This window comes from Marmota marmota, unplaced genomic scaffold (genome assembly GCF_001458135.2).
Source record: "Marmota marmota marmota unplaced genomic scaffold, marMar, whole genome shotgun sequence".
Classification (NCBI taxonomy): domain Eukaryota; kingdom Metazoa; phylum Chordata; class Mammalia; order Rodentia; family Sciuridae; genus Marmota; species Marmota marmota.
In genome coordinates, this window is record NW_026000079.1 from 3542860 (window position 1) to 3554758 (window position 11899).

Consider the following 11899-nt stretch of genomic DNA (forward strand, 5'->3'; position numbering starts at 1 on the left):
GGCATGCGCCACTGCACCCCGGGCTATAGTTGTCATTTATTTAACATGTAATCCCTTGGAGATTATACTGAAGTCCACAAGTGAGTAAAGATCATAATTTATCTTTTCCAGAAATGAGGAAAACATTATTTTTTCATTATAGGTGTTTGAAAAACTCCAACTTTTCTCTTCAGAGTGCCAACCTGAGCAGATTTTAATGCCTATGAATTCTCAGCTCAAACTCCATACCAACAGGTAAGGAAAGGGAGAACGGTGGCCCAGGTTCTAGTATCTTTAGAAAAAAATTGCACATGGAAAGAATGACCCTTGCCTTCCAGGTATTTGTTTTAACCCCTGAATTTTTTTTAGTTGTAATGAAATAATTCACATAACATAAATCTAACAATTTAAAGTCTTAAATCCAGTGGCATTTAGTACATTCATATTATTGTACAACTGTCACCTCTATCTAGTTTCATTTTCATCATCACCAAAGGAGACATACTAACTAAGCAGACCTGCCCATTCTCGCTCCCTCCCAGTTCCTAACAACCATTAAGCTGCTTTCATTCTTTATGGTATTAGCTATTCTGGATATTTCATATAAAATGAATCATACAACATGCACATTTTTTTAATTTTTATTTTTCAGTTGTAGTTGGACACAATACCTTTATTTACTTATTTATTTATTTTTATGTGGTGCTGAAGATCAAACACAGGGCGCACTCTGCTGCTGAGCTACAATCCCAGCCCCACAACATGCAAATTTTTGTGTTGCTTCTTTCAGTTAGCATAACAGTTTTGAGATTTAGCCACATTGTAGCATGTATCAGTACCTTACTCCTTTCTATGACTGAATAATTTTCCATTATGTAAATATATCATAACAGGGCTGAGGATGTGGCTCAAGCGGTAGCGCGCTCGCCTGGCATGCATGCGGCCCAGGTTCGATCCTCAGCACCACATACAAAACAAAGATGTTGTGTCTGCCGAAAACTAAAAAATAAATATTAAAATTATCTCTCTTTCTCTCTCTCTCCTTAAAAAAATATATCATAACATTTTGTTTATCCATTCAATGATGGACATTTAGGTTATATTTACTTTTTGACTATTGTGAATAGGGCTACTATGAAGTTCACGTACAAGTATTTGAATGCCTGTTTCCAATTATTTTGGCCAAATATTTTTTTCCAAATAATTCTTTAATGATAAATATGTTTTGATTTTTAAAGAGCTAAGCATAACCCAAATGCAGACTTTTACCTGGGGAACATAAGGTAGAAAATGGCAAGCAGCTTCCTGGAATACAGACTCAAAACAGTAGTCCTGGAATTCTTTATTCCTTCCCCTCTGGTCAGATTCCTTTATTCCTTTCCCTCAGAGAAAGAGGCCAAGAGTTGCCACTTGCTTCATTTGTTTCCTAGGGAAGGAGCCGCCTTTGTGAGTTCCCGTGTTCTCAAGTGTTTCCCTAATTCATCTGTCATTGAGGAAGATGGTGAAGGGCTCCTGAAAGCTGGTTCCATTGCAGGTACTGCTGTGTTGGAAGTCACTTCTATTGAACCTTTTGGAGTCAACCAAACAACCATAACTGGGGTCCAGGTGAGTACAGCGACTTACTCATTAAGGGGAGCCTGTTATCCCAACTATTCAGGAGGCTGAGGCAGGAGGACTGTAAGTTTGAGGTCAGCTTGGGCAACTAAGTAAGGTATTGTCTCAAAATAAAAATTTTAAAAATGGGCTGGGGGGCTGGGATGGTGGCTCAGCAGTAGAGCGCTCGCCTAGCACGTGCAAGGCCCTGACTGGTTTTAGCACCACGTAAAAACAAAATAGATATTGTGTCCCACTACAACTAAAAAATAATAATTTTTTTAAATGGGCTGGAAATGTAGCTTAGTCCATGGTTTGGATCCCTAGCCCCTCAAAATAAATTAATAAATAGGAATACCAGGGCTTTAAGAGGCATGTTTCCTTTCTTAACAACTAGAAATTTAGCTGGGTGCAGTAGCACCTGAAATCCCAGATATTTGGGAGGCTGAAGCAGGAGCATTGCAAATTCAAACCCAGCCTGGTCAATTTAGCAAGACCTTGTCTCAAAATAAAAAATAAAACATGCTTGGAATGTAGTTTATTGGCAAAGCACCCCAAAGTTCAATCCCTAACACTGGAAAAAAAAAAAACTAGAAACTTCTATGGAAGTCATAAATGAACCTCTAAGATAATAGGCAAATTTTGACTTGGTTATAAACCATCAGATTACAGTGGTTTGAGAGGCTGAGGCAGGAAGATCACAAATTCAAAGCTAGCCTAGCAATTTAACGAGGCCTGAGCAATTTAGCAATACCCTGTCTCAAAATGAAATAAATAAATGAAAAGGGCTGGGGATGTGGCTCAATGGTTGAGCACCCCTGGGTTCAATCCCTGGTACCAAAGTGGGGAAAATATATCAAATTTAAAAAGCCTTTAGAGCTAGGTGCAGTAGCTCACTCCTGTAATCCCAGTGACTCAGGAGGCTGAGGCAAGAGGACTGTGAGTTCAAAGCCAGCCTCAGCAATTTAGCAAGGCACTTAGCAACTCAGTAAGACCGTGTCTCTAAATAAAATATTTAAAAAGGGCTGAGAATGTGGCTCAGTGGTTAAGTGCCCCTGGGTTCAATCCCCAGTACCAAAAAGATGGACTTTAGAGCCCTTGTTTTGAAAGGGAATTAGCTTCAAGTTGATATGTTAAGCTTCTAAGCAGCTTTAGCAAGAGGTTGGTTGTAGGAAGAGTCTAGAACTATTGCTATCAAAGGCTGGCTTTGATATAGAATTAAAATTTTTAAGTTAGAAGAAGCTATAGATCACTTCTTGGCCTTTTGGCTAAAATCCAGTATAATATAAGAGGCTTCACAGGTCGGTTAGTCTAACACAAAAAAATAATTTTAAGAGTCAGATATGAGGGCTGGGGATGTGGCTCAAGCGGTAGCGCGCTCGCTTGGCATGCGTGCGGCCCGGGTTCGATCCTCAGCACCACATACAAAGATGTTGTGTCCGCCGAGAACTAAAAAATAAATATTAAAAAAAAAAAAAAAAAAAAGAGTCAAGTCAGATATGAGGCTGGGTGCAGTGGCGCGTGCCTGTAATCCCAGAGACTCGGGAGACTGAGACAGGAGGATCGTGAGTTCAAACCCAGCCTCAGCCTCAGCAATGATGAGGTGCTAAGCAACTCAATGAGGCCCTGTCTCTAAATAAAATACAAAACAGGGCTGGGGATGTGGCTCAGAGGTTGAGTGCCCCTGAGTTTAATCCCAGTACCAAAAAAAAGAAAAAGAGTCAGGTATGATAGTGAATGCCTATAATCCCAGCAACCCAGGAGGCTGAGGAAGGAAGATTGCCAACCTAGGCAAATTTGTGAGAACCCTCTCTCAAAATAAAAATAAAAAGGGTTAAAGATGTAGCTCAGTTATAAAGCACCCCTGGGTTGAATTTCCAGTACTGAAAAAAAAAAATTAGGCATTAAACATCTATATCCCAGCTACTCTGTTGATCCTTTTGTGTACCTTATCACTTTTAACTACCACAAAAAATTGTACATAGGGCTGGAAATATAGCTCAGTTGGTAGAGTGCTTGCCTTGAATGAACAAGGCCCTGGGTTCAATCCCCAGCACCACACCCACACAAAAAAAGTACATAAAATGAGCACAGTAGCACATGCCTATAATCCCCAGTGACTCAGGAAGCTGAGACAGGAGGAACGTAAATTCTGTGCCAACTTGGTAACTTAGTGAGACCCTGTCTCAAAATAAAAAATTAAAAGGGCTGGGCTGGATATGGTGGAACTTACCTATAATCCCAGCAAGTATGAGGCTGAGGCAGGAGTATTGCAAGTTCAAGGCTAGCTCAGCAATTTAGCCAAATCCTATTTAAAAAGAAAAAAAAAAAGGTCTTGGGATGTAGCTCAATAGTATAGTGCTCCTAGATTCAGTCCCAGGTTAAAAACAAACAAAAACACCTATTTGAGCAAGGCACAGTAGTAAATATCCGTAATCCCAGCAACTCGGCATGCTGAGGCAGGAGGATGTCAAGTTTGAAGCCAGCCTCAGCAATTTAGTAAGACCCTGTTTCAAAATGCAAAAAGAGGGCTGGGGATATAGCTCAGTTGGTAGAGTGCTTTGCCTTGCATGCACAAGGTTCTGGGTTCAATCCCCAGCACCACAAAATAAGTAAGGAAAGAAAGAAGAGCTGGAGATGTAATTTAGTGGGAAGTGCCTCTGGGTTTAATCCCTGCTACCAAAAAAAAAAAAAAGAGGTTTTTCCTATAAGAAGAGGAATACCGTTCTGTTTTCATCATTGATTATAAATTGTAGAATATGGTAGCAGTTCTTCTCCAATGCATCCTTCTCTGTACCAGTAGGTTTTGTCTCCCACAGGTAGCACCGGTAACATACCTGAAAATAAGCAGCCAACCCAAGCTATACACAACACAAGGAAGGACCCTATCAGCCTTTCCCTTGGGCATGTCTCTCACCTTCATTGTTCAGTTTTATAATAGCATTGGAGAGAAATTCCACACCCACAATACTCAGCTTTATGTGGCTCTGAACAGGTATGGAAGTCAAAGGAATATTGTTGACACTGTGGCCAATTAGGCTAGTATTGTATTGCAGCTCCAGTAAAGTTCTCTAACATTCTAAACTTGGAATGTGATCTTTATTCCTTTTGTTAATATTTTTAAATAATGGCTGATTGGAGGGCTGATGCCTGTAATTCCAGTGGATCTGGAGGATGTGGAGGCTGGGAGGCCCTAAGCAATTTAGCCAGGCCCTGTCTCAAAATAAAAAATAAAAAGAGCTGGGCTGGGGATATGGATCAATGGTTAAGTGCTCCTGGGTCCAATCCCTGGTACCTCCCCCAAAAACAAGTTTTTAAAATAATGAAGGGGGCTGGGATTATGGCTCAGTAGTAGAGCGCTCACCTAGCACATGTGAGAAGCTAGGTTCAATCCTCAGCACCACATAAAAATAGATAAAATAAAGGTATTGTGTCCAACTACAACTAAAAAAAAAATATTTTAAAAAATAGTAACGAACTAGGGAGGTAGCTCAGCAGTACAGTGTTTGCCCCATATGTGTGAAACACTGGGTTTGATCCCCAGCAGTGGAAAAAAAATGGTTAAAAATTAATTTAACACTAGTATGGCAATATGTAAATCAATGGATGTGTAACTGATGTGAGTCTGCAATCTGTATATGGGGTAAAAATGGGAGCTCATAACCCACTTGAATCAAAGTGTGAAATATGATATATCAAGAACTATGTAATGTTTTGAACAGCCAACAATAAAAAATTTAAAAAAAAAATTAATTTAAAAGGCCTGATTCAGTTAAAGAATGGTATTGTCAATAAGGAAAATTTTCAATGGGTTTTGAATTTTTCAAGTCCTAGTTCACAGAAAGAATCATAAGAACTAATTGAAGTGTTGTTATCAAAAAGTTTTACTGGAACCAGATGCAGTGAGTGGCACATACCTGTAATCCTAGCTACTCGAGAAGCTGAAGCAGGAATCTCAAGTTCCAAGCCAGTCTAGGAAATATAGTGCAACTCTGTCTCAAAAAATAAAAAGCACTAGGGTTGCAGCTCAGAGGTAGAGCACTTCCGTAGCGTGTACATACCTTGGTTCAGTCTACACGCACACACGTGGAGCTTTACTGGGAACAAAAAAAGTTTTAAAGCCTTACTGCTGGCTGGGAATGTGGCTGAAGCGGTAGCGCGCATGTCTGGCATGTGTGTGGCCCAGGTTCGATCCTCAGCACCGCATACAAAGAAAGATGTTGTGTCCGCCGATAACTAAAAAAATAAATATTAAAAAATTCTCTTTTGGGGGCAGGGGCCTGTGGCTCAAGCGGTAGCGCGCTCACCTGGCAAGCATGCAGCCCAGGTTCGATCCTCAGCACCACATACAAACAAAGATGTTGTGTCCGCCGATAACTAAAAAAATAAATATTAAAATTCTCTTTCTCTCTCTCTCTCTCTCTCTCTTTAAAAAAAAAAAAAAAAGCCTTACACATGGAACATTCCTGTAATCCCAGAAACTCAGGAGGCTGAGGAAGGAGGATCACAAGTTCAAGACCAGCCTCAGCAACCTAGCAAGGCCCTGTCTCAAAAGAAAAAATTAGAGAAACGGACTGGGAATGTGGCTCAGGGGTAAAGAGCCCCTGGGTTCAATCGCCAGTCTCAAAAGAATAAAAAATAACAAGTCTTACTAGAGAAAACTATCATTGTTCTAGAACTAAGGCGGCAGTGGAGGGGAGGAGGGGCTTCCCAGGCACTGTACAAATGAAGGTAATTGATTAATCCTGGGCCTGTACTTGTTTACTTTTTTTATATATATATTTATTTTTTTAGTTCTAGGTGGACACAATATCTTTGTTTTACTTTATATAGTGCTGAGGATCAAACTCAGTGCCTCACACATGCTAGGCACACACTCTACCTCTGAGCCACAACCCAGCCCTGTACTTGTTTCCTTTCTATGTGAAGAAGTCCTTCTGAACTTTTGAGACGTTCAATATAAAATATCGTGTTAGTGGGGCTGGGGCTGTGGCTCAGTGGTAGCGTACTTGCCTGGCATGCATGAGGCACTAGGTTTGATTCTCAGCACCATGTGTAAATAAATAAAATAAAAGTCTATCAACAACTAAAAAAAATATTTTAAAAAAAATCACGTTAGGGTCATCCCCTAAATGTTTCCTATTTGACGTTTCTTTTTAGAGATTAATTGGTGGTTGTTTATTGTTCTGTAGTGCTAGGGATGAAACCCAGAGCCCTATGAAAGCTAGCCAAGTGCTGCACCACGGAGCAACCTCACCAGACATTCCTTTCAGAGATTTCTTCCTTTCATGTCTACTTTCAGAGATGACTTGCTACTTATTGGACCAGGGAACAGGAACTATACTTACATGGCCCAGGCTGTAAATAAAGGGGTGACCCTTGTGGGACTCTGGGACCGGAGACACCCAGGCATGGCAGACTATATTCCTGTTGCTGTGGAGCATGCCATTGAGCCAGACACCAAGCTTACCTTTGTTGGGGATGTCATCTGCTTCAGCACTCACCTCGTCAACCAGCATGGTCTGTACACCTCCTCTTTCAACCCCAGCTGACATTCTGTGGACTTGAAAGCAGTTAATGCCATAGAGAATTCTCACCCTCAAATTACCTAAAATCTGGGCTGGGAATGTAGTTCAGTGGCAGAGTGCTTGCCTAGCATATGTAAGGCCTGGAGTTCAATCCCCAGCATGGTTACAAAAATAAAAGATGCTTTTTCTTGTCTTTTCCTAGGTGAACCTGGGATATGGATGATTTCTGCTGACAGTATTCTACAGACAGACATTGTCACTGGAGTAGGAGTAGCCAGGAGTCCAGGAACTGCAACGATTTTTCATGACATTCCAGGAGTAGTGAAAACATATCGAGAGGTAAGTCTAACTAACTATACCAGAGTGGAAGAGTAACTGTTTTCATATATGTGGATATGATATAGAAAACACAACCTATGAAAGGAGATGCACTCACAGATATAAAACCAAACTTTATTAAAACATAACAATGCTTGCCCAGCACGGTGGTGCGCACCTGTAATCCCAGTGGCTCAGGAGGCTGAGACAGGAGGATCTCTAGTTCAAAGCCAGCCCCACAATGATGAGGCGCTAAACAACTCAGTGAGACCCTGTCTCTAACTAAAATACAAAATAATAGGGCTGGGGATGTGACTTAGTGGTCTAGTGCCCCTGAGTTCAATCCCTGGTACAAAAAAAAAAATAACAGTGCTTAAGATTCTTTACCAGAAGAATGTCTAATCTGATTTCTGTTTTCACACTGTGGCTGCTGGATAATACTAGACAATAAGGCAAGGCTAGAATCTAAAAGACCATTTGGGAGTCTGTTGCAATAATCCAGGTAAGATATTATGGTGGACCAGGTTAGGAACAGAGGAGGTGGTAAAAGTTAAACAGATTCTAGGTATATTTTATAGGTAGAACCAATAGAACTTGATGGATTATATGTAGTATGAGAGAATCAAGAATGATTAGAAAAAAGAAGAAGAGCCAGGCACCATGGGCATGAGCATGTAGTACCAGCTACTTGGAAAGCTGAGGCATGAGGATGGCTTGAGCCCAAGAATTCCAGACCAGCCTGGGCAACAAAGAAAGACCATGGCTTTAAAATAACAATCATCATCATCACCACCACCACCATTATCACCATCATCATCATCATCATCCATGGTTCATGGTGTATTTTAAAATTTTCTTTCTTTTATCTTTTCTTCAATTTTTTTTTCTTTTCTTTTAAGCTGGAGTTTGAACCCAGGGGCACTCTACGGCTAAGCTATATCCCCAGTCCTTTTTATATTTTAAGACAGGGTCTCACTAAGTTGCCCAAACTGGCCTTCAACTTGTGAGCCTCCTGCCTCAGCCTCCAGAATCATTGGAATTACAGGTTTGTGCCACTGCACTTGGCAAGATTCATGTTTTTAGTTGAAGAACTAAAAGGATAGCATAACCAGCGGTGGGATTATAGCTCAGTGAGACCCTGACTTCCAACCCAAACACAAAACACAAAACAAAAACTGAAAATGGTAGCATTACCAACAACTAAAATGGTTAAATCAATAGGTGCAACAGTTCTGGAGGGAAAGTCAGTTAGTTCAGACAAGTAAAATTGCATATGTCTATTAGATGTCAAATGGATATATTGAGATAGCTGGATATAAAAGTCCAGTAGTCATTTGAATCAAGATATTTAAAGCCATTTAATAGAGCACTTGCCAAGCATTCACAAGACCCTGAGTTCAATTCCCAGAACCACAAAAATAATTTAAATAAATGAATTAATAAATAAGCAAGCAAGCCATTTGAGCCAGATATAGTGACACATGCCTATAATCCCAGCTACTTGGGAAGTTTAGGCAGGATTAAAAATTCAAGGCCAGGGCTGGAGATATAGCTCAGTTAATTGGTAGAGTACTTGTCTCACATGCACAAGGCCCCAGCACTACCAAAAAAAAAAAAAAATCAAGGCCACCAGGCATGGTGGAGCACACCTGTAATCCAAACAACTCAGGAGGCTGAGGCAGGAAGCTCACGAGTTCAAATTCAGCATCAGCAATTAACAAGACTGTTCCAAAATAAAATATAAAAACAGGCTTGGGATGTGGCTCAATGGTTAAACACCCCTGGGTTCAATTCCTAGGACTAAATAAATAATAAATAAAAAGTATAAATAAAATAAAGTAGAACGCTACAAGTATGTTGAGAAGAACAAAGTACAACCTTCAGAGAAGGTTGAGAGTATATGCAATTGAAAAAGAAAACTTCCTAAAGAAAGTTGTGATCATTTTTTTTTATTTTAGTTGGACACAATACCTTTATTTTATTTATTTATTTTTATGTGGTGCTGAGAATCAAACCCAGCACCTTGCATGTACTAAGCAAACACTCTACTGCTGAGCCACAAGCCCAGCCCAAGTTGTGATCATTTTAAAAAGCATAGGGAGTCATAAACAGGGAAGATGTTTCAGAATGAATAATGGACAAAGATTTCTTTCTAGAAAAAAATATTTTCTTCTAAAAGGTACATAGATTTTGTGGTTCTTATGTATTTGATCACTAGATTAGAGTTTGTATTTGTGCAAAATGGATGCTTTTGTTTAAATAAGTGATGATGGGTAGACAGGGAGAGAAGCAGATTCTCTAAGAACACAGGTTTTCCTTTGATTTGCTGACAGGTGGTCGTCAACGCATCATCAAGATTAACTCTCAGTTATGACCTCAAGACTCATCTCACTAACACCCCTAATTCAACTGTATTCAAACTTTTCATCACCACTGGCAGAAATGGTATCAATCTCAAAGGTCAGGAATTTCTTTATAGGTATGAGTGAATGTTTCCATCTTTCCTATCTGGATTAGTAATATAAATTTCCATTTTTTTTTTTAAACTGGGGCTGGAACCCAGGGGCACTTTACCTGTGAGCCACATACCCAGTTCTTTTTATTTTTTATTACGAGACAGGGTCTTACCCAGTCTCTGAGGCTGGCTTTGAACTTGTGATACTCCTGCCTCAGCCTTCTGAGTCACTGGGAAATTTTCTTTTTTATTTCAAAATCGACTCCATCTTGTAAAACCATGGAGATTTATGAGGCTTCAGAATTGATCAATGGATTAAGTTTAGGTGTTTTTATTGTTGCCTTGTTTATGTTTCTGTTTTTGTTTTTTCCCCAGGTTGGGGATGAACTCAGGGCCTTGAGCATGCTGGGTAAATATGAGCTACACCCTCAGCCTGGATCAAGGTTTTTTGTTTTTTTTTTTTTTTTTTTTTTTTTTTTTAATTGGTTGTTCAAAACATTACATAGCTCTTGACATCTCATATTTCATACTTTAGATTCAAGTGGGTTATGAACTCCCATTATTACCCCGTATACAGATTGCAGAATCACATTGGTTACACATCCACATTTTTACATAATGCCATATTAGTAACTGTTGTATTCTGCTACCTTTCCTATCCTCTACTATCCCCCTGGATCAAGGTTTTATTTTTTTATTTTTAATTTTTTTTAGAGAGAGAGAGAATTTTTTTATATTTATGTTTTAGTTTTCGGCAGACACAACATCTTTGTTTGTATGTGGTGCTGAGGATCGAACCCGGGCCGCACGCATGCCAGGCGAGCCTGCTACCGCTTGAGCCACATCCCCAGCCCCAAGGTTTTATAATATGCTTAATTTAAGTCACATTTGTCTTTGTAGTTTAAAAACTACAGGCTCTTAGGCTCCATCCAGAGATATTTGTATGTATGTGTTTTACTGGGGATCAAACCCAGAAGTGCTTTACCACTGAGCTATATCCTCAGCTCTTTTTATTTTTGAGACAGGATCTTGCTAAGTTCAGAGCAGCTACCACTGAGTTAGATCCCAGCCCTTTATTTTTATTTTTTCATTTTGAAAAGAATCATGCTACACTGTCCAGGCTGACCTCAAACTTGAGATCCTCCTTCCTTAAACTTCAAGTGTCTAGAATTACAGGTATGTGCCACTGAGCCCAGCATCATCCTCAGGTTTAATAATAAGTTCAGGGTAAGGCCTAGGAATCAACTATTTTAAAGCTTCCCTGAGTTGAGAATTGTTGAAGTAGATTATATCTGGAAAAAATTTTTTTTCTTATTTTATTTTTGAGACAAGTCTTGCTAAATTTCACAGGCTGGCCTCAAATTTATACTGCTCCTGCCTCAGTCTCCTTAGTAGCTGGGATTATAGGCATGCACCATGATGGCAACTCTGAAGGGTTATTTGCTTAGTAGTTTGTCTTGTATGTTTTTGTTTCTTTTCATTTCCTTTCTATTTGTGGTACTGGGATGGCAGGGACACTCTACCACTGACCTGCATGCTTAGCATTTTTATTTTGAGATGGGGTCTCCCTAAATTGCCCAGTCTGGCCTCAAATTTTTGATCCTCCTACAGAAAATCAAAAGAGAAATTACAAATAGGGCCACTACACCCACTTTTGCTTCATTTTTGTTCTCTTTAGCCTATGATTTACTGTCAAAAAAAGGGCGAATGGAAGAAAATTAAAATTAAGAACCTCCTAATAGATTCTGGATCCTATGCTAGGAATTTTTGTAAATTTTATCTCATTTAACAATCTTATCATGTAGTAATTATTATCCTAACTTTAAAAATGAAAATACTACCCAGGCATGGTAGCACTCCCCTGTAATCCCAGCAATTTGGGAGGTGAGGCAGGAAGGTCACAAGTCTGAAGCCTCAGTAACTTGATGAGACCCTATCTCAAAACAAAAACAAAAAGGACTGGCAAACAACTCAGTGGTACAGCACCCCTGGGTTCAGTCCCCAGTACCAAAGGTGGGGGGGGGGG

At 39.8% G+C, this 11899-nt stretch overlaps 1 protein-coding gene across 1 annotated transcript in view; it reads left to right on the plus strand.

The window, feature by feature from the left end:
* Nup210l (nucleoporin 210 like) overlaps window positions 1–11899 on the plus strand; it is a 105220-nt gene that overhangs the window by 83246 nt on the left and 10075 nt on the right. The window contains exons 26-31 of the mRNA XM_015502657.2: window positions 143–234; window positions 1410–1584; window positions 4392–4567; window positions 6875–7092; window positions 7303–7439; window positions 9752–9878. Of these exons, the coding sequence (XP_015358143.1) occupies window positions 143–234; window positions 1410–1584; window positions 4392–4567; window positions 6875–7092; window positions 7303–7439; window positions 9752–9878 (925 nt within the window). The remainder of the gene's footprint in view (window positions 1–142; window positions 235–1409; window positions 1585–4391; window positions 4568–6874; window positions 7093–7302; window positions 7440–9751; window positions 9879–11899) is intronic.